Below are 27224 nucleotides of genomic sequence, written 5' to 3' on the forward strand. Positions count from 1 at the left end.
AAATGGATGCAGTGCAGAGTGCCGGTTATTAAGTAACATGTCAGTGCAGTCATGAATCGTTTAAAGCTAGAGCTACTCCATAACAGAGTACAGGAAACCAAGATCAACCTGAACCAGAGTAACAAAATCATAACGTGATGAGGGTTTCAAACATTTTATGATCTGGGGGAAATGTCTGCAGGCCTGGTTTGGCATCTTATTTTGATTTTACACGTTCTAATAAGATTTTGCTGAATAAATCTCAGTTCATTAGTTTCTGCTCAGCTGGAGAAAGCTTAAAAGGGACATCGTGGAATCTTACTTCTCCCACACTTCCTGTTAGAAAAATGCACTTAAAGGAGGTGTCGCCTGGCGGACCAAGAGAGCGACACTGAGGCTGTGATTGACAGCACCGGCCTCATGCTCTGCTGTTTCTCAGTCGGAAAGACAAATGGTTAGCAAGCGTGCTTGCACACGCACAGCAGTCTCCTCACTCAGAACAACGAGCAAACAGGGAAACCGCAGCAGGCGGGAAAGCTTTCTCTTCACCTTGATCACTAGAAGAAAGGGGGGAGGATGTTTTTATGAGGAGGCAAGCGGTTCTGAGCCATATCGTTTCATATCGGCTCGTGAGTGGTCGAGACTCGGCGGGAGTCCAGCGCAGTGCAGCCATGCAGGATTATACAGACAACGTAGAGCAATAAAAGGATGTAGAATTTTTCATCTGTTTTCACACTTAATGACATCAGGGGTCATCTTTTCTGGGTTTTCCCCTGCACATAAAAACGATCCATGGGTAAATTATCATAATCTCAGAGACTCTGAGACCTTTGAGGCAATTTCTACATCTAGCTTTTAATTTTAGGAGGTTTCTAGCCTGAATCTACACACTTATTAATTTAATATAACACACTGATATTAAATTACAGCTTGTAGATATATTTAGATTTAATTTGAACTATTTGGGGATAATTTCTGTAAAAGTTGTCTCAAAGTGACTCTACTCTAAAGCGACCCTGAGTTCCTTAAGCCGGGCGTACACTGTGCGACTCTTTCACTTTTTTGAGCCGATTTTCCACTCGTGCGAGAATCCACGACATCGGGGCGAGTTTTGCACCGAGCGGTCGTGTAGTGTACAAGGGGTTACGAGAGGCGATTAACACCACGTGACCAGCTACCGATCAGCAGTCGTGAGGTCGCACGGACTTCTGGCGTGTTTAATATTTTGCTCGTCCCTCGTGAGGGTATCGCACTGTTGAAGCGGCGCTGCGAGCAGCTGCGACCCAAAAAGTATCAGAACCGCTCACGGCGCATGCGCAATCATGCATCAATGCCGCTCACCTGCTATTTCCCTAATAACACACGCTGTTCATTTTTGTTTCTACACGTTTTTTTACTCACAAAGATTGTCAAGAAAGCGTGTTTGTCGTGTTCATGTCAAATTAAACTGATCACAAAACACAGATTTATACATAAATCCCTGTGTGTCCTCCTGCAGCACTCCCCAAGGACAACAGGCAAAACAAGACAGAAAAGTCTGACTTGTTGAGTAAAAACTGCTATTTTTAGCATATTTTTAGGGCCGACGTGTTGCTACCAGACGTACAGTGTGAGCAGTCAGGTCGCATCCGAGAACTGGGTCGTGCAGTGTGAGCACATGACTCGTGAGATCTCCCCTGCGAGGAAGTCGTACAGTGTGAGCTGAAGCTGAGTGCTACGAGTGAAAAAGTCGCACTGTGTCCGCCCGGCTTAAAGCTGTGTAAACTTCTTAGTTTACACGCTTAGATAACAACGTATTTGCTGTGTTATTTTCTATTTGGGTTTGTGAGCTTCCTAGTTGCCATCAGTTGATTAAACCTGACATTTAATCACAGGAAGGAAATACATTTTTTTGAATAAATAATAAATTAACTTTTTTTATTCTCAGAAACTGTTTTATATGATAAATGAATTTTCACATAAAGCACCTCAAAACAATATTTAGGAATAAACAAACATTATGTTTCCCCCACTGCTGTGGAACTATATGTTTCATTCAGGAGATGAAGAGAAGAAAAAAATATGAGCAATGTTCAAACTGGAACATAGGAAGGCAGAATGTCTTGGTGTTTGCTAAAGCGGACACAGTTCAATCAATCAATCAATCAATCAATCAATCAATCAATCAATCATCAATCAATCAATCAATCAAATTTTATTTGTATAGCACCTTCTACAACATTATCCGAAGCCCAAGGTGCTGAACAACATCATTAAAAGAAAAACATTCCCAATACATGGGCATAAAAGCAGGATAAAAACATAAAATCATAAAATAGCAAGCAAACAGCATTACAGATAAGAGACATTGGAATAAGACCAATCGATAAAAAAACAAATGTCGGACAAAATAAAATCAAGCATCCGGTTTAAAAAGAAGAATAGTTAAAACCATAAAGTTAGGGCAATTCAAGTGACCCTAGCGCTGAAACGCAATCAGATAAAAATGAGTCTTTAAACGCGTCTTAAAGACTTGAAGGGATGGTGCCTGCCTAATGCTCAGTGGCAATTCGTTCCACAGAGTTGGAGCCAAAATAGAAAAAGCACGACAGTTGAGCTGGACAATGGCAAACACTGTCGGTTTACAGCGTAAAATGAAAAACTCAAACACATCCATTTATGAAGATACATTATTCACACAACGCCATGGAAACGATGAATGAGACAGAACTGATGAGCAAGAAACAGCACCACAGTTACTAATCATTGCTAACACAGCATAATTTTTTAAGTGCAGGCTTGACATTTCCCCTCTCCTGCTGCAATAATCTCACTGCAATCGCTGTTGGCTGAAAACGCTCATCAGCCTCCCATGAATAACTATCTGTTTTGCTTTTGATGCCAGAGACTGATTCAGTAATTGCAGTTTTTATGTGTGCTGCACTAAGCCAGCGGTAGCCGATGGGTTGTTTCCCACAAGCTACACAGGAAGAGTTTTTTTTTGTTTCTTGTTTGCAGTCGCAATAACAGATGTTTATTTTGGGGACAATTGAAAAGAAGAGATGGGTCTTTAGTAAGAGCAGAGATCCATGGGACATAAAGACAGAGACATCAGATGAATTCAATAGTAGAAAAGAATATTTGGAGCAAGAATTTGTAACCCAAATACGAAGAGGTCACCGCGGACATCTGCACTGACGTAAGTGGTGAGGTCAGTGCAAGTTTTTTTTTATGGTGGATTTCACTTCTGTAAACTTGTGGTTTTTATTTCAATGGTGATCTGTTGCTCAACAATGCTTTAAAAAATGATGTGAAAAATGTATTGTTTGTAAGTTTTGTGCCACCATGTGGGTCTCTACTGCCTTTCTAAACATACTTGAAAGAAAAAGTCCACCTGTTTTCTGTCAGAGTTTGGTTTAGGAATTATGGGTCTAAAATGAGCCGCCTCAAAAAGTCCCCGATTGTGACATCACAAGCTCCAGTTTCTGTAAAAGCGGGGAAGCAGAGGCTGATTTTTTTTTTCAAAAAAACATCATACAGGAAATTTCTGGGAAAATACTAAAACAGGAAGATGACCAAAACAGAATATTTGACAGCTGTGGTTCCGAGGTGTAAGCATGGATCGCCTTAAAGCATTACTGCTTCAAGATACGTGACTTTGTGAGACTTCGGGTCACCTGTCCGGAGCAGCTGAAATTCCTAAATCGGTATTCCAAGAAGCGGAGGCTGAGAGACTATTGATTCGTCCTGTAAAATGTCATATTAGCCCCTACTGGCTCAAGAAAATGATTTAAAATATAACAAAGTTATTTAGTGTAACTTCAGATAATGACTTTTGCATTTCTATCTGTTGGGCACGACTCAGGAGTTATTGACTGTCCTGTAACCAGTGTGGTGCCAAGATTCTTTTAAGTCTAAATTCTTGTGTGGGCGCACATGGAACACCACCTATGTGATGTCTGGTGCTTTAACTATAACGCTGTTGGTAGACAAAGCCAAGATGTGACAGCAATTTCCCGTTTTTACTGTGATAAATACCTAGCATTGCAGGATATGGGTGGGCGTGGCCAGCAACAGCTTGACAGAGTTTCTAAACGGCTTATTCTGGAAGGTACTTAAAAAGTGGTGAGATCGCTTTATGTGAGAGGGAATTTTTAAAAATTCATGAACATGTTTGCTATAGACTGTACTTTTTTTAAAAGTCATAAAACAATATAAAGTCATATAATATTTAAATACGTTATATGATAAATACCATAAACTAAGTTGTAAAAATCAAACAACTGAGGAAAGATGATCAGATTTTGACTTGAAATGTTGTCTTGAGTGAATTTTTTCAAACGATTTAAAGAGAAATAATCTTGCGCACATTTAATTTTTCTTTTCACCTTTTCTGTTTATATTTTGAACCAATTTTTTCATGGTTGTTTTAAAAGTGTCAACAAGGCAGTTATTGTCTAATGTGTTGCAGAATGCTCTTTGGAGGGCCTTAGTTTGAAGAAACATAGATTTCATGTTAACAGAGCTACTTCCATATATTAACCTAAAGCGTATGAAAACAATAATTTAAAGAAACTGTCAAAAAAGTCCACCTCCTCTTCTGTGGCTGATTCTCCTGTTTGGGTTTAAAGCTGGTGTCCATCACTAGTAGTCACCAGGTGAGAGGAAGAGGACACTCTGGACAGGTCCCCAGTCCATAATAGGGACACGAGACAAACAAGATAGACAACAAGTCACAGACTCAATCATGCCTAATCACAACTCAAGCCCAATCCCAACACTTACACTTCCACCCTTGCGCCCTTCAATTGCGCGATCCCGACCAGGGGTGCGAGTGCGTGGGGTTCCCCGATTCTCAATTGTGGAGGTTGATCACGCCCTTTTTGCACCCTTGATCCATACTTCACCCAAATCCACATCGATTGTTTGAAGCTCTAACCATTTTAGACAAAGCAGCTGAAATTTTTGAAAAAATCATGACAGCAACCAGCATTCTGGCATGCATTGTGATCGATGACGCAATACTCCCCGTCTCAATTTGGCGATTATTTTCACACTTGTGTTCTACGCACTCAAAGCCTTACTGCACACTTTTCTAAGCTGAGTCCCATTCTGTCTCACTCTGAACTTGAGACAGTTCTCCACACCTTCACCTCCTCACGCTTAGACTACTGTAACTCTCTTTTCACGTGTCTGAGCAGAACCTCCCTGAACCGTCTACAGGTGGTTCAGATTGCCTGTGCTCGGCTTCTGACCAAGTCCTCCAAACACACCCACATCACCCCACTTCTCCTCCAGCTTCACTGGCTGCCAGTCAACTCCAGGGTTCATTTCAAGATCCTGGTTCTGGTCTATAGGGCCTTACATGGACAAGCACCATCATACATTGGTGATCTTCTTAGTACCCACACCCCCAGCAGGTCCCTGAGGTCCAGTGACCAAAGCCTACTAGTTGTGCAGCACCAGGCTAAAGGTCAAAGGTGACAGATCATTAGCTGCTGTGGCCCCCAGATTCTGGAACTCTCTACCCCTGAGCCTGAGATCAGTGGACTCAGTGGTCTCCTTTAAAAAGCAGCTGAAAACTCACCTGTTTAAGCTGGTTTTGGTGTGACCTTCATCACTCTGTCCTTGTTCTGTTCTTATTTTGCCTTCCCCGGGATCCGTTGATTTCCCTCTTTCCTATCCATTTCTCTCTTCTTTTTCTTAATTTTTTAAACACATTTTAATCATTTTGAAATCTTTTTATACTTTCATTTTTTTTTTTGTTTTTGTGAAGCGCCTCATGATTTTTCCTTGAGAGGCGTTATGTAAAAGATCATTTTGTTTCTTTGTTTCTTTCACTTTCTCCAAGTGCACTTTGGTGAAGACCTTAGAACACAGATAGGTTTGGGCCTTTGACTCCCCAATAAACTAACAAGCATGTTTCTAGTAAGAATTCATGCAACTCTTGTTTAACGTTTTAAAACAGAGGTACTCAACTCCGGGCCTGGAGTGCTGGTATCCAGCAGATTTTAGTTTTAGTTCTGTTTCAACACCTGATTTCAATCAGCAGGTGATAAACAGGCTTCTGCAGAGCTGCTGCAGGTGATTCAACTGCTGAATCGAGTTTGTTGGAGCAGAGAAACCACTAAAACATGCTGGATACCGACCCTCCGGGCCTGGAATTAAATACCCCTACATTAAAGTTTTGGCTTGTTATTACCACCCCCTACTGTCCATTAAATAGAACCAAAAGTGAAGCTCACCTCCTTTCATATGCATTTGTCTTTTTAACGCCTTAATCTAACTGCAGAAATGTCTCCCCAGCCTTCATTATTTTCTACAAAAACAATTCATCGCTAAATCAAACAAATCAGCTGTGAGTATTGCCAAACACATGCAGGAAACATGCTGGAAGCAGACTCCAGCGCTGGCATGTCAGCTCCACATTTTTTTAAAGTCCAACAGGGACCGGACTGGCGCTCTGAAGTTGCAAGTGCAAAATTCTGACCACAGAGGGTGGTGGGGTCTAAAGCCTGGTTTATGCTTCTCCGTCAGCTCCGCAAGGGACAGACACGCACGGATTGACGGAAGCGTTTTGCTCTCATACTTCTCCGTCTCCTGGAGAGTGTTGCAAAGCAATTGCCCGGCAGGACAGCAGAGGGCGTAGCGCTGTTCCGTGGTATCCTGTCATGTATCAGTCCAAGATTGTGTGTTTATATTGTGTTTTTTGTGTATATAAGAGACTTTTAACACGGACATATTTGTCTCTCATTCTCCCACCGCTTCATGCGCTCCCCACCTCTAAACCCACGTTTCCTGTCATTTCCGTCCACAAATAAAACGCTTGCTGCGCATCTTTTCACTCCTCCAGTCACGGGAGGATTAAACTTTCATAGTTTTAGTTTTTTTCGCGAGGTATTCTTCAAGCTTCTCCGTGTCTGCCGCTAGTTATCCTCGGCTCTCTTTGTAATGGCGGCGCTGTAAACAACAGCGGCGTCCTGACCAATCACAAGCTTGCGTAATCCGTCTCGTTCGACGAATGTTTAAAAAAGTGGGCTTGACTCCGTATGTACTTGCGTGTCTGCCGGAGCCCTACGCAAGGACGGATAATGGCGTTGCGAGTCTCCGCACTGACGCAGACGGAGAAGCATAAATAAGGCTTTAGTTGTAAAGGGTCATTTATGTCTTTAACTTGCTGTAATATTTACTTTTTGTGGTTATTTACACTGAACTTAATGGCTGTTTTGTGCATCCGTTTGCAACATCTAATCATCTGAAATCTTTCTTTTTTTCCACATGTTTTTAAATCTAATCCTCTGTCAAGTTTAAGGACCAAAATTGTTGAGTCATGAATAACTCACAGGAATCTGACCTTTGACCTTACTTCTTTTTGTTATGCACCAACCATAACTGTTGGAAACCTTTGATTGTACGCGTTATTTGAAGAGTTAATTTGAGAAGACACATAAAGACGTTTAGATCAAATTCACCAAACCTTGTTTGATGGATTTTACCAAAAGTGAATAATAAAAAGATGCATTTTTGACCTGTTGATTTTTGCATATTGCTAAGCCAGTTTGTCGTATTATGATGATATCGGATGCTGTGGTTGCATCTCTAGAGGATGCGTGTCAAAGTAAAAGTCTATAGCCAGATGTACACTACATACTGAGCTGGTTGCAAGGCTGAGAAAGGAGAGCAAAAGGGGACAAAGGAAGGATGTCTTTCCTGCTTTGTATCTGTTCTGCTGACAGATGCTGGTTTTTAGGAGATGAGCCACTGCAAATCCAGATTAATGAAGATCAGTCTGTTTTTTCTCTTTTGTCACCATGAGAACACGCTTTTTCATAACCTGTTCATGATGTCAGTTTTCATAAAAGACATCTGCGTGTGCCTCAGATGAATACATGACTGTTTTGTTTTAAATTATATCATGATGGGTTCTGGAATTCCAAAGAAAATGTCCCATTTCACAAACGTTTATGTGATTATTCTTCTGGTTGAGGTGTAGTGATTTATTCAAAGACACACATGAAACTGATCCTTTATCCCATGCACTTAGATAAACCTTTAATTCAGGTATTTTCATATTACGATTATTTAAACCAACAAACAGGTTTCAAAATATTTTCCATTAAGAAAAAACATTTCCAAAAGTGGTCAATTTGATTTTAAACATTTTATTTATTGTACAGTCTTTAATTATTCTTATGAATGCATTTTGCTGCTGTCACACCTACATTTCCCCCCAGATGGACAGTAAGGGATATTTCTATTATGTTCTATGAAGTAGAAATGTGTGTTTTTTTTTTTAAGATAAAATACTGACAGAGCCAAGCTCCTGGGATGTGTCCTCTCTTTGGTTTATAACAGGGAGGTCAGGGAGTGTTCTAGGGTGTGAATTCTGGAACTGGCCACCAGTGCAACCACAACCCAGGCTGGCCACTCATCTTCAGTCCATAATTAAGGTAGGCTTAGATGTGATCCTTTGTGTCCCGTTGCCTACGCAGCTCCCGGGTGTGTTATTCTAAAAATACAACATAAAGCCGCAAGAAGCCAGACAGGAAGTATCGTCCTCATCTTGTGCCAAAAACACACTGGCGATGTTTTATGGGATCTAACGCGCAACTCACAGTAAAAGTGAGCTTTCCACTTTCCACAAACGTTTCCACACAGTTCCAGGCTTCATCTCAAACACCGTAGGTCTTTCTAGTCAGAAGAAAATTGGCCAAGAACCTCACCTAACCCCTAGCTTCCTGAGAGCGCCGGGCGGAAGCTGCCGAAGCCCGTAAAAGTGGTGACTTCAGCACATATTTGTGCCTCTCCATTGGGCCATGAATCCCCCCCTCTGCCCCAACTCTTTTCCTAGATGCTGGCAAAGAATCAGGACAGGCTCTCGGATCGGCTGTGGAAACATCAGGGTGAAAGTGTTTATTTAAGTCAGCAGGAAAATACACGTCAGTGTGCTGAATAAACTCAAAATCTACAGTAGCTCTGTGCTCTAAAACAGTCAAAAGGAGAGCTTTGTCCACCCGCATCCGCTGGTTTTATCCTAGTCCTGACTCGTGAATTTGATGCTGCTTAATTGTTCCTTTCTCTCTTTTTTTTAATAATCTGAACACTCCTCTCTCTCCTTGTGTCAGTCTAACTTCTGCAGACTCATCAAAAGCTTCCCAGAGCACATGACTGACCACTTGATGCAACAGTTCAAAACTTCCTGTACGTTGTGCAACGCTTGTTTTCAATTTTTCACCAAGGAACAAAATAAATAATAGCATGGAGCATGCCAGTATTTATGTTTACATGTACATCTATCAGTATATTTCACTACTTTTTAAAACCAAACTTTATAAATACTTTTGTAACTAAATCTGATCTTTCTTTAACTGCTCGATTTTGCCACCTTGTGGATTCAGGCTAGATCTGCAGCTAGTGTTCCTGAGCTGTTTACAAAGATTTTTAAACAGTTTTCTTTCTGATCTATGAGGCTGAATTTGATCCAAAGTCTGTTTCTACACTCCAGATTTTTTGGCATTTGTATTTATTTTTCTGTCATAACAATACATATAAAACACACGAAAAGGAAAATAATTATCTAATAAAGAGCGTAATAATAATTATCACAAGTACAACTTCCTCTTATAAATTAAACAGTTTTGTTAGATATAATTTATGAACAAAAAGGTACAGGCTGAAGTCAGACTTAGCTTTCAGCCTAAAGGAGCGACGAGTCCCTTGTGCCAAAATGTTACAACATTTACGAAAACCCGTTTTTAAATATTTGCACTTCTTGCTCAAAACCTGAACTAACTCCACAATTCAGGACAGACAAACAATGACCGTTTGCTCCCCATTTCCAGACTTCTCATGAAAAATAAAACAGCTAATAACTGAGTTTTACCCAGTTTATGTAGTGAAAAAAGACCAAAGATATCTGTCTTTACAGCAGTCCAGCGGTGTGTGTGTCCATCTTCCCATGACTCCTCAAAGGGATTCACTGATTTAAAGCATTATAACATTATTTATGTATCATTTATTTGAGCGTGCATATTTTCCAGCACATATCTCAACATCCCACCATGTTCTGCTTTTGAAAACAATGTTTTTTAGAGGTGTAAATGTTACTTTTCACGACTCCAAAACATGTGAGTTAGAGCTTCCTTTTCCTTATAAAGATCGAAAAGTTAATTTATTCTCATGAAACTATAAATGACAATGATTGAACCCATGAGCAGTGTTGGGAGTAACGCCGTTTAAGTATAACGGCGTTTCTAACGGCGTTCTTTTATAGGTAACGGAATAATCTAATTAATTACTTTTCCCACTGTTGCAACGCCGTTACCGTTACTGGGGACGGAAGGTTGTGCGTTACTATGTGCTTGACGAACGTTGAGCAACAGTGTGAGGCTTTCTGACCGCCACACTTCAGCTGCAGCCAGGGAGAGAGAGGTGTCGGTAACGCACTTACAAACACGATGATGATTGGCCGGGTGGGCGGAGACCCTCACGGTCTCAGTCGCTGCATTCTGTAGACACAACGGGAATAACTCCGTTTAAAATAACCGCGTTAATAAAAAATATTTCTTTCTGTAACGAGCAAACTAATTAATTATGTCTTTTTTTATCAAAACGTTGTTCATGTTACTGATAAGAAAATGCGTGCGTGAAGCAGCGCGGTGTGTTGAAGCTGTCATCATCAGCTGATCAGGAGCTTAAGAGGTAGATGTTTAAGAGCATCACGGCCCGTGAAGAACGAGGAAGACGTGATTAATATCTACGGCTGCAGACCCCCCGCAGATTTGTTGCTGCAGCAGCGACTCTGCGGGTCTGCAGCCGTGCCCTTAGCGAAGGTCCGCTCATCTGTTCACCGCTCAGACGTCCTGATCTTCTATACCTTCCTAGATCATCCAGCTGTAACCTGTTTGTGATCATGTCTTTAGTCCCGCTGTAACACTGATGCATCAGTCTCAGACACTGTGTGTGTGTTTACCACCCAGCTTCAGCTCTTCTGTGGTTGGGTCTGACCCAAGTTAGTAAATGTAAGTCCTCCATCAGATTTGTGCCTCTTCTAGTGTCATTTTAAAGGATTTTATTTATTTATTTAACCGTTACTAGATTAGCAGCAACAGAAATGCTGCTAAAAACACACAATTATGTGAAGCTGGAAAAATTAGAATACTGTGCAAAATTACATTTATTTCTGTAATTTAACTAGACTGAGATACCATTTAAAGGCTCGGGAACCTTTACAGGTGTTTCTATTTGCAATTTTAAATTTTAGCTGATTGGGTTTTTGTTAAATATCACACAGTGACCTTTTAATAGTCTAGATTAGTGTAATGTTCCTATTAGTAGTTCCTCCTGTTAAGTGCTTATTTGTTTAAATTATTCAGGTTTATATAAAACATTTGGACATACATTTTATTATGTTCAGTCATTACTCATTTATATTTTACTATTGTAGTAATTCTTGCATTCTTTAATGAAAAAAGTAACTAAGTAGTTACTTTTGTTGGTAATTAGTTACTTTTATGATCTTGTAACTCAGTTAGTAACTGAGTTACTTTTTTGACAAAGTAATCAGTAACTATAACTAATTACTTTTTTAAAGTAACGTTCCCAACACTGCCCATGAGTCAGCCAATCTCTCGCTACCCCCAAAATTCACATCATTCCACAGCTTCTCCCCCCACCACCAAGCCTCCTCAGCACCACCCTCTCAGCTACACCTGACCAAGTGAGGAGGGAACTGAGGAAGCTTAAAAGCAGGAAAGCTGCAGGACCTGACAGAATCAGCCCTGGACTGCTCAGTTTTGTGAAGTGGTCACACGCATGTTCAACCCGATCCTTCAGTTGGAGAAGATCCTCATCCTGTGGAAGACCTCCTGTGTGGTTCCAGTTAACCAAACATCACATCCCCAAGAATCAGACCACTACAAACCAGCGGCCTTGACCTCCCATCTGATGAAGGTCATGGAGAGACTCGTCCTCTAGGCTCTGTGGTGAACCCAAAGACAGACCCACTGTAATTTGAATGTAAACCAAACACAGGGGTGGCGGACGCCCAAATTTATCTGCAGCACCAGATGCTGACTTACCTTAAGATGCAAAAAGGCACTATGAGAGTCATGTTCATTGATTCCTCAAGTGCCTTCAACACCATCCAGCTGTCTTTGTTACAGCAGAAGATGAGGGGAGCAGGAGTGGACAAGCATGCTCTCACCATTTCTCTTTACCTTCCACACCTCAGACTTTACCTGCAACACCAGCAGCTGTCACCTCCAGAAGTTGTCTGATGACTCAGCCATTGTTGGCTGTGTGTCTGAGGAGAATGACCAGGAGGTCAGTCATCATGGACTTTGTGGACTGATGTGAGCGGAACCACCTTCACTTGAACACCAGTAAACATCCAGGGAGCAGACATTGAGGTGGTGGATACCTTTAAGTACCTGGGTGTTCACCTCAACAATAAACTGAACTGGTCCAACAACACAGATACTATAAGAAGGGCCAATGCCGCCTCCACCTCCTGAGGAGGCTGAGGTCATTCGAAGTTAATTCCCAGCTGGTAAAATCTTTTCATCACTCTGTGGTTGGCTCAGCTATCCACTCCGCTGTGGTCTGTTGGGGTGCAGGCAGCTCTGACCGAGAAAAGAAGTGACTGAACAAGCTAGTTAAAGAAGCTAGCTCGGTTCACAGCTGCCCCTCTGGATTCAACTGAGGAGACGTGTGACAGGAGAATGGTCGTGAAGATGACCTGTAGGAGCAAATATTGTTTTGGTTTAGATTATATTATGATCTAAGTTTATTTTGATAATGTTTTATGTACATTTCAGTTTATTGCACTATGGTTTGTATTTCCTTTGACCACTGGTGGCACTGTGGAGCCTATAAAGGTGTTGAGGTGGCAGTGCACTGGCGTTTTGTGGGTGACGGGAGGTCACACGGTTTTTACCGCTTCGTTTGGTTTCATATGCCACATCTAATTTGCCGTTATAACTTTCATCATTTACATAAACCTGGACAAGAAATAGCCATTCTGGACCCAGCTTGTGATCGTCAACATATTCAATAAATGGGACAATAAACCCAAACCCGCTTTCTGCCTGGACAATATTGTTGAAGCGAGTCATTGCCTCCACCCGCACCCGAGGGTGACTAAAAGTGGGACTTGATAGTCACTACAACAAGTAAAAACCTGGACCTGTCTGGAATTGGAGGAAGTCGCATCTTCTGGAGCTCATCAGGAAAAGTTTGGCAGGTGCCACGCCCGCGGCGCTGTTTACCTGGAGGTTGGATTGAGACGCCATCACATATCGATCTTTTGTTGGGACTCCACATCAAAGCAATCTAAAAGGTTTGAGGCACAAGCAAAACATTCAAGACATCTCCGGTGAGTGCAGTCATCCTTTGGGTTAAAGACGCTGAAGTGGAGTTTTGCGCTGCGGCCGCTGCGGCCTGACAGGAGCTGATTGCCTGCATAAGAACTGCTAAGGATATTGATGGCTTCCACTCATTAAACTGTTCATTCATGTGCTGATGTCTGGAAAACAAAAAAGTGACTGTGTCAATTCTCGTGCTTTGCGGCAAATTAAAGCGCAGCAGTGCGTAAAATAGCGCGAGGAAGAGCGCCACAATCATCTGTGTTTGCTGAATCGTGTTTTATGAATGAAATGGATTTGGATAATGATGAAACCAATTCTAGAGACAATGAAAATCAAAAAAGACAAAGGAAGTTTTCTGTTAATTCTGATAATCCCTTCCACCCACTGCATCCCACTGTAGAGACCATGGACAGCTCCTTCAGAGGCAGACCGAGACAACCCAGATGTAGAACAGAACGCTACCATAGGTCATACATCCCCTCTGCAGTAAAGCCTGAGTCATGCTTCTGGGTCTGTGTCAGTGCGGAGACACGCAACTCCATTATCCGTCCTTGCGGGCCTGCTGGAGAGCTTCGCAAGGACGGACGGAGTCGAGCTCTCTTTTCTAAACATCCGTCTGTCAAGAGGGAGAACACAAGCTTGTGATTGGTCAGGGCACCGCTGTCCTCTACACCGCCGCCATTGCACCCTCAATAACAAAAAGACAACTGAGGATAACTAGCGGCAGACACTGAGAAGCTTGAAGAATGCTTCGCGAAAAAACTCTAAAATATGAACGTTTTATTCCCCCGTGAATAAATATATTCGGCGGTAGTTTTATTTGTGGATGGAAATGATAGGAAACGTGGGTTTAGAGGTGGCGAGCGCATGAAGAGGTGGAGGAGAATGAGAGACAAATTTGTCCGTGTTAAAAAGTCTCTTATGTACAAAAACACAATCTAAACACACTATCTTGGACTGATACATGACAGGATACCACAGAACAGCGCTACGCCCTCTGTTGTCCTGGCAGGGAATTGCTTTGCAACACTCCCCAGGAGACGGAGAAGCAGGAGAGCAAAACATCTCCGCGTGTGCATGCGTGTCTGTCCCTTTTGGAGCTGACGGAGAAGCATGACTCAGGTTTTAGAGTGTATAACTCCTCAGTTTGACTGGTACTGGCATTATGCTGGTGCACAATAACATCAATGCAATACTCAGTATTTATTAAATACTAGTGCAATGCCTGATGAACATTATGTCTGTGTCCTTTACAGTATGCTGCATAGTTCTGAAAACACAAATTCCCTTTTTTGTTGTTTTGAATGGTTGAAAGCTACAATAATAGCTTACTGCCTTCGTGTGTAATCTTGTTATTGTTTTTCTTCTTCCTTGTGTATTTGTATGTGCTGCTGTAACGAGTGAATTCCCCCACTGTGGGATTAATAAAGTATAATCGTTTCTATTCTATTCTATTCTACTCTATACTATTCTATTGGACAAACAAAAGTGCTGTTACACATTTAGTTTAGCTTGGGTGTATCAAGGACAGTTCAAAACACAATGTTAAATGTGAGGGCAAAGCAGCCGTTGTTTTGCACAGATGTTTTCTAACCAGAGGCTAATTTGTAAACTTAGTCCTTGATTTGACTGTTTGAGACAATCAGATGACAGAATTTTATAGTCTCACGAGTAATCAGAGGAATGCAAAACACAAACAACACGAGAAAAATGACCTTTTATGTAAAGTCATATTTAATTTTTGATGCTTTTGAGGCTATGAGGACCAAAAAAAATATTGCGTTTGGTTTGCAGTTTTTTAAACAAGCAGTCCAAACTCTGTTTTGGGGATTTCTCAGTAGCAAATCAATAGTGTGGAAAAAATATGCACTGTGACAACATCAGGAGGGCAGTTTTGCTGGGAATAGTAATGATTAACAAAAAGTAGTTTAAAAGAATAAATCACAGTTGCTTGTGGTTCCAAACAGCTTCATGATGAGGACCGACATCACAGTACAGCTGAGCATCTGTGCCCTGTGCCTGTCTCTGACAGCTTTTGATGGACTTCTGTACGTATAATTTACTGTTTCTTGTGAAAATGATGGATGCTAGAGTCACAGTAATAATATTCTTAATTTACTTCATCGTGGCTTTAGGCTAATATTATGTATTCTATTAATAACATTAAATTAATTAAGCTAAATAGTGGTATTTACAACATTATTGTATATTTAAGTATTTTTATTTCAATTTGCTGAGATATTTATTTTGAACTTTGATAATGTTGGTATTTCTGCTCAAAATCATTTTATTGTGAATTATTGGATTTAACATATTTTACATTTTCTGTAAGAAATCAATAGACTCAAAGTTTTGTTTTTAACCCTCTGGAGGCAGGCGTTGCAGATTTGCAACAGTTAAAACCTACCTACCTGGTTACTCCACATACGTATTTCATGAGCATTTTATTAACTCAGAAGTACCCCTGAAGGACTTAGTTGTTCGTCCTTTTATCAGAACTTATTTTGAGCCTGAGAGGGTTAAACAGAAGAGCCTTTGAATAAAAAAACTCCATCAAAACTAATGCAATCCATTCCTAATTGGTGTAATAGTGTGATACACTGAGGTTTGTAGGTTTTTTTTTCCATTTCTTTCTTTACTGAACATGTAAATCAATAGACAAATTAAAGTATTCAAAAAGAAACCCATACATATGCATATATATATATATATATATATATATATATATATATATATATATATATATATATGTTCAATAGGAAGTGAAAGAAGCTCTGGTAGCTTATATAATCCCCCCCCCCCCCCCCCCCAAAATTTCGAGACAGATAAAACAAAAAAAATATTTTCCCTACACTGAATGTCATAGCCATTTTCTTATAACATGTTTTATCCTCAATCACACAAACAAAATTTACATTTTTTTCATGCCCCCCCCCCTTTCCAATATTCACAACAATAGACAATTACAATCAAATGCAACACCCTTACAACTTTTCCTTCTCCTTCATGTAAATAATTAGTATAATTTTTTTATACTTCTCTTTAAACTTATGCAATGAGGGACTTTGCTTTAGATCCCCACTTAGCTTATTCTAAACTTCTACACCCGTAACAGAAATACAAAATGACTTTAATGTTGTTCTAAAATATGCATGCCTAAAGTTAAGTTTGTTTCTGAAATTATATACGTTATCTGGTTTTATAAATAGCATTAATAATTTGTTTGGTAATAATTTCCTATGCACTTTAAACATGAACGTCGCTGTATATAGTTGAAGTAAATCTTTAAATTTCAGTATTTTTGAATATATAAATAACGGATTAGTGTGTTCTCTAAATCTAACATTGTGAACGACTCAAAATGAGGGAAAAAAACAACAAATACACAAAATAAAATATTTGGTATTAGTTCTAGTCAAATGAAATGATAAAGAAAATGTGTAGAAATTGTGCAAATATTCAATGTTTTACTCAAAAAGTCAACAGTTGGCCATTTGAACTTTGAACGTTTTAGCTTTCATTCTGTTTGCACACACACACACACACACACACACACACACACACACACACACACACGTGAGCGCGATTGCATGACACATCCTGTTGTTCTTTGTTTCTTAATGTGTTTTCAGTTTCCACATTTCATTGTAATTGAACTTATTTTCCAGTCACTTACTCTTCAAATGTCATTAATTGCTATCTAGCTAACATAACTTATTTTTTGTTTATTCTTCCTCTTGCACCATCTTAACATGATCAAAGAACATTTATTTAGTTGTTTGTGTTTTTTCAGGTTACTACAACTTCCTGACCCATCACCTATAGATTGTGTATGGAGCCGCTGGTCAGGGTGGACTTCCTGTGATCCCTGCACAAACACCAGGGTAAATCAGAGACAGAAACTGTATCCATCTTTTGTTTTTTTCTTTAGTCTATCCACATTCTGAGATGATTTTATCACATGGATCTTCAAATTCAGTGTTGACAAAACTTTTTGTTGTTTAAAATCCTCAGAGGCGTTCTCGGGGTATAGAGATCTTTGGCCAGTTTGGGGGTGAAGCCTGCGCTGGATCGATAGGTGAAAGGGAGTTCTGCCAAACTTCAGATCTGTGTTTGCAGCCAACGCCGAGTCTTTGCTCAGACTCAGAGTTCCAGTGTGGTACAGGTACTGCAGCCTCTTTTACCCACCAGTCAACCTTCTATCATGCAGTTTTCTGGACCTCCTTGGTATCATTTTTTAATCTTTGTACAGAATTGAAAACATGCATCAAAGCGCGATTAGAGTGCAATGGGGACTATGACTGTGAAGACGGGTCAGATGAGGACTGTGACCCTGTGCGTAGACCTTGCGGCAATCTTCTACTTGAGAACAATGAGCAAGGCCGGACAGCAGGATATGGGTGAGAGCGGTCAAAGACAAAGTTCACATGGAATCAATGAAGAGAAAATTGGGGAAAACCAGTTTTTTTTTCTCAAGGTGCAGATTGGAACATTTTACTTGCTACTAGGGCTGCACGATATTAGGAAAACCTGCGATATTCGATGACAATGATTAATATTGCCATGACGATATTACTTGCAATAAATAAAAACTTAACTCAGGAACAAGAATTATCAAAAACAAAGAAATAAAAATATCATAAAAATGAGAAAAAGGACAAGGGAAAGGGAAAAAGAAAATGTAAAAGAAAAGGCAATCGGTGGATCCTGGGAAGCATAAAGAGCAAAACAAAGCTAACTCACGTGTTTGCTAACCATCAAAATGAAGAGCCATCTGCCTCGGGGGCGGGCATCTAACCTATGAGAACCCACCCAATTGGCCAAATGGGTGAAGAGCTCTATTTGATTTGTTAAAAAAACAATGCCTCCGCTTGATTGACAGAATGCATTATGTTTAGCAAACATTTGAGCTGACCATTCATTGCGATATTTAATTGTTCTTTGCAATATGCATATCGTGTATGCTGATTTCGCAATAACGATATGTTGTGGCGCCCTACTTGCGGCACCAATAAAATAAAAGCTAACGCCTGGCAAGTGTTGTGGACAGCTTTTATCTGAATGACCTCAGTTTGGAGTATTAAGCATCTGCTGCATCGAGGGTTCTGGGACTGGTCAGAGCAGGTTGTTGTGGGACAGTATAGTCTGGTATGGGTCTGAGATTTCAGGAAAGCATTTTGATTGTCATGTGGACTCTCACATACAGTGGTGTGAAAAACTATTTGCCCCATTCCTATTTCTTATTCTTTGCATGTTTGTCACACAAAATGTTTCTGATCAAACACATTTAACCATTAGTCAAAGATAACACAAGTAAACACAAAATGCAGTTTTGAAATGATGGTTTTTATTATTTAGGGAGAGAACAAAATCCAAACCTACATTGCCCTGTGTGAAAAAGGAATTGCCCCTGAACCTAATAACTGGTTGGGCCTCCCTTAGCAGCAATAACTGCAATCAAGCGTTTGCGATAACTTGCTACGAGTCTTTTACAGCGCTCTGGAGGGATTTTGGCCCACTCATCTTTGCAGAATTGTTGTAATTCAGCTTTATTTGAGGGTTTTCTAGCGTGAACCGCCTTTTTAAGGTCATGCCATAGCATCTCAGTAGGATTCAGGTCAGGACTTTGACTAGGCCACTCCAAAGTCTTCATTTAGTTGTTCTTCAGCCATTCAGAGGTGGATTTGCTGGTGTGTTTTGGGTCATTGTCCTGCTGCAGCACCCAAGGTCGCTTCAGCTTTAGTTGACGAACAGATGGCCGGACATTCTCCTTCAGGATGTTTTGGTAGACGGTAGAATTCATGGTTCCATTTATCACAGCAAGCCTTCCAGTTCCTGAAGCAGCAAAACAACCCCAGACCATCACACTACCGCCACCATATTTTACTGTTGGTATGATGTTCTTTGTCTGAAATGCTGTTACTTCTACGCCAGATGTAACGGGACGTTTGCCTTCCAAAAAGTTCAACTTTTGTCTCATCAGTCCACAAGATACTTTCCCAAATGTCTTGGCAATCATTGAGATGTTTCTTAGCAAAGTTGAGACGAGCCCTAATGTTCTTTTGGTTTGAGTCTTGGAAATCTGCCATGCAAGCCATTTTTGTCCAGTCTCTTTCTTATGGTGGAGTCGTGAACACTGACCTTAACTGAGGCAAGTGAGGCCTGCAGTTCTTTAGAAGTTGTCCTGGGGTCTTTTGTGACCTCTCGGATGAGTTGTCTCTGTGCTCTTGGGGTAATTTTGGTCGGCCTCCCACTCCTGGGAAGGTTCACCACTTTTCCATGTTGTTGCCATTTGTGGATAATGGCTCTCACTGTGGTTCGCTGGAGTCCCAATGCTTTAGAAATGGCTTTATAACCTTTACCAGACTGATAGATCTCAGTTCTCATTTGCTCTTGAATTTCTTTGGATCTTGGCATGATGTCTAGCTTTTGAGGTGCTTTTGGTCTACTTCCCTGTGTCAGGCAGCTCATATTTAAGTGATTTCTTGATTGAAACAGGTGTGGCATTAATCAGGCTTGGGGGTGGCTACAGAAGCTGAACTCAGGTGTGAAACACCACAGTTGGGTCATTTTTTAACAACGGGGGCAATTACTTTTTCACACAGGGCAATGCAGGTTTGGATTTTGTTCTCTCCCTAAACATTTTGTGTGACAAACATGCAAAAGAATAAGAAATCAGGAAGGGGGCAAAGTGCACAATGTTGCATCAAGCTGACCAAATCTTGCAACTACTTGTTGGCATCTTCTCACGTCCCACAACAAAAACAGACAAAACAGCATCCTGACCCACTCCGACCCGTCAAGAACCTCTCAATGAAACCGCAGCATCAGTGACTTGTTTGACCAGATGTCATTGCAGGTCCTGTTTAAACGGCCATCTTGATACAAACCAAATCACAAAAAGGAAATCTGAGTTCCCATTAATCTTTCTTTTTTATATTTATTAGTTTGAATTTTGCATCACATGGTCATTTATATAGAATTCCATGGTAAGCGTTGGTGGAAATTACATTTCAAGCCAGCTATCAGTAGTTTTATTTATTTATGTCATTCTTGTTTAACTGGATGAACCGATTGACGACTAGTTTTCATTTTTGACGACCTGGTCAAGATGCAGCAGCAAGAATTGAAAGTATGAAGTGTGTTTGTGTTTGAGACAGTGTTTGATCAGAATTGCCAATTTCTGTGGTAAAAAAATCTCATTTCATTTTACATCAGTACATATTGGTGTATGTAAACTGATAGTAATGGACCTCAGGAACCTCTTTGATTTCTTTGCACAATAGAAGACACATTACATACATATGTACATTGAAGCTGCTGTTATATCTGTACACCAGAATCAACATCTTGGGTGCGGCTCCTCGAATGAACCCCTTCTTCAATGATTACTTCAACGGGAGATGTGATAAAGTGAGAAATCCAAACACTGGGAAGTATGACAGGCTTCCCTGGAATATTGGTGTGCTCAATTATGAGGTTAGATCACACACACACACACACAAAAATCATTTTTCAATCATGTTGAACCTCCAACTGAAGACTTTCTGTCATTTCAGACTCTGGTGGAGGAAACAGTCTCCAAAGAAATCTATGAGAACACACACACCCTCCTAAAGGAGATTCTACAAGAATCCACTTTTTCAATTGATGCTGGACTTTCCTTCAAACTCTCTCCGAGTGAGCAGTCCATGTCCAATATGTCTGTGGGTGGTGAAGTGGGGGCTGAATATTCAAGGACAAATATGATTAAGAAAGTTGAAGAGTACACAACTATTAAGGTGAACATTTGTAAATGCTCAACACAGTTCATAAGGTGGTCATACACTTATTAAATTATTATTATTAAACTATGCATGCAACGCTTTTTTGTTTGCTCCTGCTGGACCTGAGCCTAACGTAAAGATCTAAGACTTCTTCTAAAAGGCCTTGTTCTTCCAGATTTAGTTTACAAACGTGTCTAAATTGGGGATAGTCAGTGCCTCTCTCTTCCTGAGATGATCCATCCCCCTCACAGGTGTGGCCCATCAACATGCTGATTAGACAGCCTGATTATTGCACAGGTGTGGGTTAGGCTCGCTCCGATAAACGGCCACATTAAAGAAAATGTGCAGTTTGATCACACAGTGCAATGCTACAAATGTCACTAGTACTGAGAGAGCATACAGTGCAATTGGCATGATGCCTACCAGAGCTGCTGTCTATGTTCTGCTCTCTATCATAAGATGTCTCCAAAGATGTTCAGAGAATTAGGCAATATTTTTTACTTTCTTTAACACTGAAAGTACTACTAGTTTACTTATTATTAGTTGTTGTTATTATTTTATATATTATTATTATTATTATTATTATTATTATTATTATTATTATTATTATTATTATTGAGTGTTTCTTCTCGGTCTTCTCAAATCCCCAGTGAGTTGTGGTGGACGTCTGCTCATACTGGGCCAGGTTCTGTTGGACATTTCTTTCTGTTAAATGGGAGTTTTCCTCTCCACTGTCGCCACATGATTGCTTAGCATGGGGGTTGCAGTAAAGACAATGACACAAAACAGTGACTTGATGCAATGTAATGGGTTTCCTTAGATGGAAAACTCTGAATTAGTTGGAATTGTGAACTGAACATCATGAACTGATAAGGTAGTGCAGCAGTAGCTCAAGAGGTAAAGTAATTGGAAGGTTGCAGATTCAATCCTGGCTCCTGCCAAAGTATTTTGCTGTTGTGTCCTTGGGCAAGACACTTAACCCTCCCTGCCAGCTGGTTGTGGTCAAAGGGACAAGTGGTGCATGTGCTCAGCAGCCTGTGGTGTAAAGCACAGGAGTCCTCTGACTCTGAGAGGCGCTATACAAGTGCGGGTCATTTATCATAAGTTGGTTCAGTTGGAAGGTTTGCTTTGTAAAGTGCGTTGAGGTGACTCTTGTTGTGAATTATAAAACTGAATTGCATTGGTTTGAACACATCCAATCTGCCTCACAACTGAAGACCAAGTATAACCACACCAGTCCAGGACCTCCACATCCAGCATTTTCACCTCCAAGATCGTCCGAGACCAGCCACCTGAGCAACCGCGGCAACAAGTTTGCATAACCAAAGAAATTCTGTACAAACTGTCAGAAACCGTCTCAGGGGATCTCATCTTCATGCTTGTCTGCCATATAAACGTAACCTGACTGCACTTTGTCATCATAATTGAGTGAGTGGTCAAATGCTTAAATCTGATGGCGCCTAGCTCTTTGGAGAGGTCTTTCCTTCATGGATAAATTCTGGGTAGAAGGCAAAAAATGGGTTTGGATGAGTGGTTTGCTGATGTCAGCGATACGAATGGTGGTCCATGGTGGTGGACGCGTTGTGGAACAGGCATGCATGTGTCATGGACAATGAACACAGATGCATTTCATTGATCGCGGTTAAAATGCACAAAGACATAGCGACGAGATATTGAGGCTCATTGTTGTGCCATTTATCCATCACCGGGATGTGAGCACACTTCCAAGTTCACATCCCAGCTCCTGAATGCTCAGCATCTCACCTGAGACGTCACCCATTGAGCATTTTTGGGATGCTCTGGATGAACGTCTAAAGCAAAATGTTTCCAGGTCCTGCTAATACCCAGCAACTTTTCAAGAGGGGTGGACCAGCATTCCACAGGCCATGCGAGGAAGACATGTCTCGCTGAGCAGTACCTGACAGTCTCGGCATGAGAGAAGCACTTACCAATTCAGATTTAGACAGTTTTGTGAAAAAGTTGAGCGAGAAGGCTTTTGTTGGCATGGAATAAGTTTAGCTCATGCCCACTGGGGACAAAGCAAGAGTTGCGTTTATAATTTTGTTTAGTGTGAATTCTTGTAGTCCCACACTCTGACAGTCTAATGGGCCATTCCCATCTGTACCGGGTCGGCCCGGGCCGGGTAGCGTAGGTTGTTTACATATCTGGGTGGCCTGGTATTTTTCTGGGCCAACCAAGGCTCATTCTCAGCCCTCTTCTCAAGGGGGTCTGCTTCAGGCCGACCAGGGCCGACACACCCACTGCTGACAGCAAATTCACACCTTCCATTAGAGCAAGCCTCTGATTGGTGGGTAGAATCAGCCCACATGGGCTTAAGACAAGGATGCGTGGAATCAACTGGGCCAAGCTGGGGCCGACTGGGGCTACCCGGCCCGGGCCGACCCGGTACAGATGGGAATGGCCCATGAGTGACAAATTTGCAGTTATCTGTGTGAAAATAAATCTAGCCACAGGACAAAGCTCCAAGCTAACCTTTACATCAACTGATTCTGACCAAAGTAAAAAAAATAAATAAAAGGAGTAAAACCACCTTTAGTGTAAAAATGTGTCCTGGAAGGGTTACAATTTCTACACTTACACAGGTCTTTCTCCTGCTTCTCATTTTAGAACAAGAGCTTTATGAAGGTGAAGGGCAAAGTGCAGATGAGTACCTACAGGATGCGTTCCCGTGAACTCAAAGTTGCTGAGGAATTCCTCCTTCACGTCAAGTCTTTGCCTCTCGATTATGAGAAGGGTATTTATTTTGCCTTCCTGGAGGACTACGGAACGCACTACACCAAAAATGGGAAGTCCGGTGGCCAATATGAGTTGATCTATGTTCTTAACCAGGACACCATCAAACAAAAAAGTACGTACTGCAGCTACCAAGTTTAAGCCAAAGGTTGAATTGATCTTTCACATTCTGTGATGAATGACTTGTTAATAAGCTTGCATTCTCTTCTTCTTTCTTGCAGATATTACCGAGAGAAGCCTTCAAAATTGTGTCAAAGTAGGGATCTCTGTGAATGTTGGTGTTCCGGATGCAGCAAATGCTGAAGCACATGTAAAACCTAAATACTGCGACAAATTTAATCCCAAAGATACAGGTATCTTGTCTCCATTTTTACTCATCGCACTGATTTCTAAACCTTCACTTATTTAAGAAAAAACATTTCAAATGTGTTGATTGAGTTCAAAGATTAATAGAAAGACAAAAGTTTGAGGCCTAATTATTACATTGTGCTTCAAAATAGAAATGACATACCGTGTCAGCCTTGAAGAAAGGCTAAATTTTGTTCTTTTTGGCTCCACAGAGATTTCTGATGGAAAGGCAATGGTGGACAAAGTGATGACCTCAGTGAGAGGTGGAACTCTTTTAGCTGCTAGCGCTATGAAGACTCAGCTGAACACGGAGGGGACCATGTCCCTTAAAACTTATCAGGATTGGGCGCATTCCATCACCGAGGAACCTGCGCTGCTTTACAGTGAGGTAGAAACAATAAACTCTGAGTGCTTTCCTCCAACACACCAATCATCGTGTCCCTTAGCATTCTAATTGTGTTAACGTGGTTGATAAATTTAAAGACTCGTTGTCTAATGAGCTTTGAAAGAAAAGCGTCTGGACTTCTTTGAGTTGCTTGAAGACGTTTCACCTCTCATCCGAGAGGCTTCTTCAGTTCTAAGGTCAAATGGTGGAGAATCCCAGATTTAAACCCAGTGGGAGTTTCCCCCCGAAGAGGGAACAAAAGACCCCCTGATGATCTTCTACATAAACACATGAGCCAAGGTGTGAGGGTGGGTGTGGGTCCTATTCAGCCAGAGTTTCGGGTGAGCTCATTGTGAAACCTGGCCCCACCCTATCATGTGAATTCTTGAGGTCAGATGGCCCAGGATATGCGTGGGCGTTGAGGCATCTGGGAAGGGATCTCAAAACTGGATTATAGATGGCAGACAGTTGGTGTCGTAAACCACCGCCTCTGTTCAAAGATGGTTGCTCACAGTGGACATAAATGGCTTCCTTTACTCCTCTTTCAAACCATCTGTCCTCTCTGTCCAAAATGTGTCCAGACGCTTTTCTTTCAAAGCTCATTAGACTACAATGACCTGGATGACTGAGAACCTTCACAGACTTAAAGACTCGTTGTGTAGCTGTACTAAAATGTCTTCAGCTAAAAATGGGTGGAAATGTCAACTCTGGGTTGTGACTGAACTTCTGCTTCTGGTGGTGGACAGAGTGGGTCAATACAGTATGGTCCAGCATAGTGTGAGTGTTTCCACGTTCATTGGAGATAAAACAGAAAAAACAAAAACAAGCGATTAAGTGCTTTCTTCACATTTGCCTAAAAACCTCCGCTAATAAAACAGCTCAGACAGAAAGCAACGATTGGACTGTCCAGTTGTCTGTCCCACTGAACCACATTTACCTGGGTCCTCCACTCATTTTGCATGTGCATTTTGCAACAGAACACCACTGGTCAGTAATGTCAAAGCAGGAGAAAGCTGCTACCACTTGAACTTTCGGACGGACTAGATTCCCCCCCAAAAAAAAACATTTGAAGTCGCGGACAACAAAAAGTCTTTTGGATGTAGAAAATAGCACTCTCTCATTTACTCAGGCAATCTGGGTTTGGGTATTCAGCGGACATGGACTGGGGATGCTAGCCAGCAGGAGGAGAGAGAGTTCTGGGACAGTGTTTGTGTTTAAAAGCTAGCTTGTTTTGCAGATTTGCTAGTGCAGCTTTATCGCCCTCTATTGGCATGGCATAGTATTTCAGCAATTCTCTTTTGTTTATCATGTTGATGAAGTTTTTCAAGAACATAGGATTATCAAGTTCATTGTTTAAGACTTTAGACAACCCAAACACACTTTCAAAGTGTGTATCCTGTTTTTTACAGCCCGAGCCCATCTACATGTTGGTGCCACTAGATCTTCCAAGTGCGAACACCAGGATATCAAACCTTAAGAGGGCCATTGAAGAATATGTGGCTGAGTATAACAAGTGCAAGTGCAAGCCCTGTCAGAATGGAGGCACGTTGGCCCTGCTGGATGGGAAATGCATTTGTATGTGCCCTAACCTGTTTGAAGGTCAAGCCTGCCAGAACTTTAAGAGTGACAAAGCCAAAAGTCCAGGTGAGATTTGAAAGCAAAAAGCTTCCCAGCAGATCTTTTTTACTGTGTTTTTCTTTTTTTTATTATTCATCTTTGAATAATGTTTTGCAGCAAGCAGACCTGCTGTTATTCAGGTGGGTAACTGGTCCTGCTGGTCAGCCTGGTCCTCTTGTAGTGGAGGGAAACGTACGAGGTCTCGCAGGTGCAACATGGACGGACTCACTGATGCTTCCTGCAGAGGAGACACAACCAGCGAAGGATACTGCTAATAAAGCAAGAAAACAACTATCTAGCAAGCATGGTTCTTTGTGGGTAATCACTCTGTTGAATGTACAAAAATAAAAAAACAGCAGTATCAGAATCAGAAGTTTTTATTGCCATATGTGTGCCAAGTCACAACATTAGGAAATTGCTGCGGTATTTTGGTGCAGAAGGTAAGATAGAAAAAAATTAATTAAGAGATAAGCAAATATAAGAACTAATAAAACACTCATGATAAAATTATTAATGTAAAAAGTGGCAAGAGTTAGAGAAGCAGCTATCTACTCCGTGTAGGTATTAATCTGAGTGTTTTTTGAATGGTTCAAGCACAGCATCGGGTCACGTGACTGGGACCAATCAACTTGAGTGGGCTGCCCTAGGATGTTCATTCAAAAGTCCAACTGCAGAGGGGAAGAAACTGTTTTTGTGGCGAGAGGTTCTGGTCCGAATGGATCTGAGCCTTCTGACAGATGGGAGCGAGTCGAAGAGACTGTGTCCAGGGTGAGACGAGTCAGCTATTATCCGACCTGCACGCCTCAATGTCCTAGAGGTGTACAGATCTTGAATGGAGGGGAGTTTGCAGCATGTTTGTTGATAGTTTTATTGCTCATTTGTGGGACTTGGGAAAGCAAAATAAAACTAAAATTGACAAATGTGTGAATTTTATTGAAGGTTTTTCCAGGTATTGTATCATCCTCAGATAATTGTGCTGCCTAATAAACCACATGCTAAAGAGAAAAAGAGCATTTTTTATCACATCCC

The 27224-nt window shown here is 41.1% G+C and overlaps 1 protein-coding gene across 1 annotated transcript; it reads left to right on the plus strand.

The window, feature by feature from the left end:
* Window positions 1-15225: 15225 nt before the first annotated feature.
* Window positions 15226-26562, plus strand: c9 (complement component 9). The gene is made up of 11 exons (XM_015943192.3): window positions 15226-15373; window positions 17119-17209; window positions 17340-17490; window positions 17578-17725; window positions 20666-20804; window positions 20885-21106; window positions 23720-23960; window positions 24067-24198; window positions 24406-24581; window positions 25988-26222; window positions 26313-26562. Exons 1-11 carry the CDS (start codon window positions 15297-15299, stop codon window positions 26468-26470), a joined length of 1770 nt encoding a protein of 589 aa, XP_015798678.1. The 5' UTR covers window positions 15226-15296; the 3' UTR covers window positions 26471-26562.
* The last annotated feature ends 662 nt before the right edge of the window (window positions 26563-27224 follow it).

Source organism: Nothobranchius furzeri, chromosome 6 (assembly GCF_043380555.1).
Source record: "Nothobranchius furzeri strain GRZ-AD chromosome 6, NfurGRZ-RIMD1, whole genome shotgun sequence".
NCBI lineage: Eukaryota > Metazoa > Chordata > Actinopteri > Cyprinodontiformes > Nothobranchiidae > Nothobranchius > Nothobranchius furzeri.

What these genes read in the sequence shown, in the direction of transcription:
- c9 (XM_015943192.3), top strand. Translation starts at nt 15,297, where the DNA reads ATGATGAGGACCGACATCACAGTACAGCTGAGCATCTGTGCCCTGTGC. An exon ending in GGCCGGACAGCAGGATATGG is followed by an intron (nt 17,726 to 20,665) that starts GTGAGAGCGGTC and finishes TCTGTACACCAG; the next exon opens with AATCAACATCTTGGGTGCGG. An exon ending in TGACAAAGCCAAAAGTCCAG is followed by an intron (nt 26,223 to 26,312) that starts GTGAGATTTGAA and finishes AATGTTTTGCAG; the next exon opens with CAAGCAGACCTGCTGTTATT.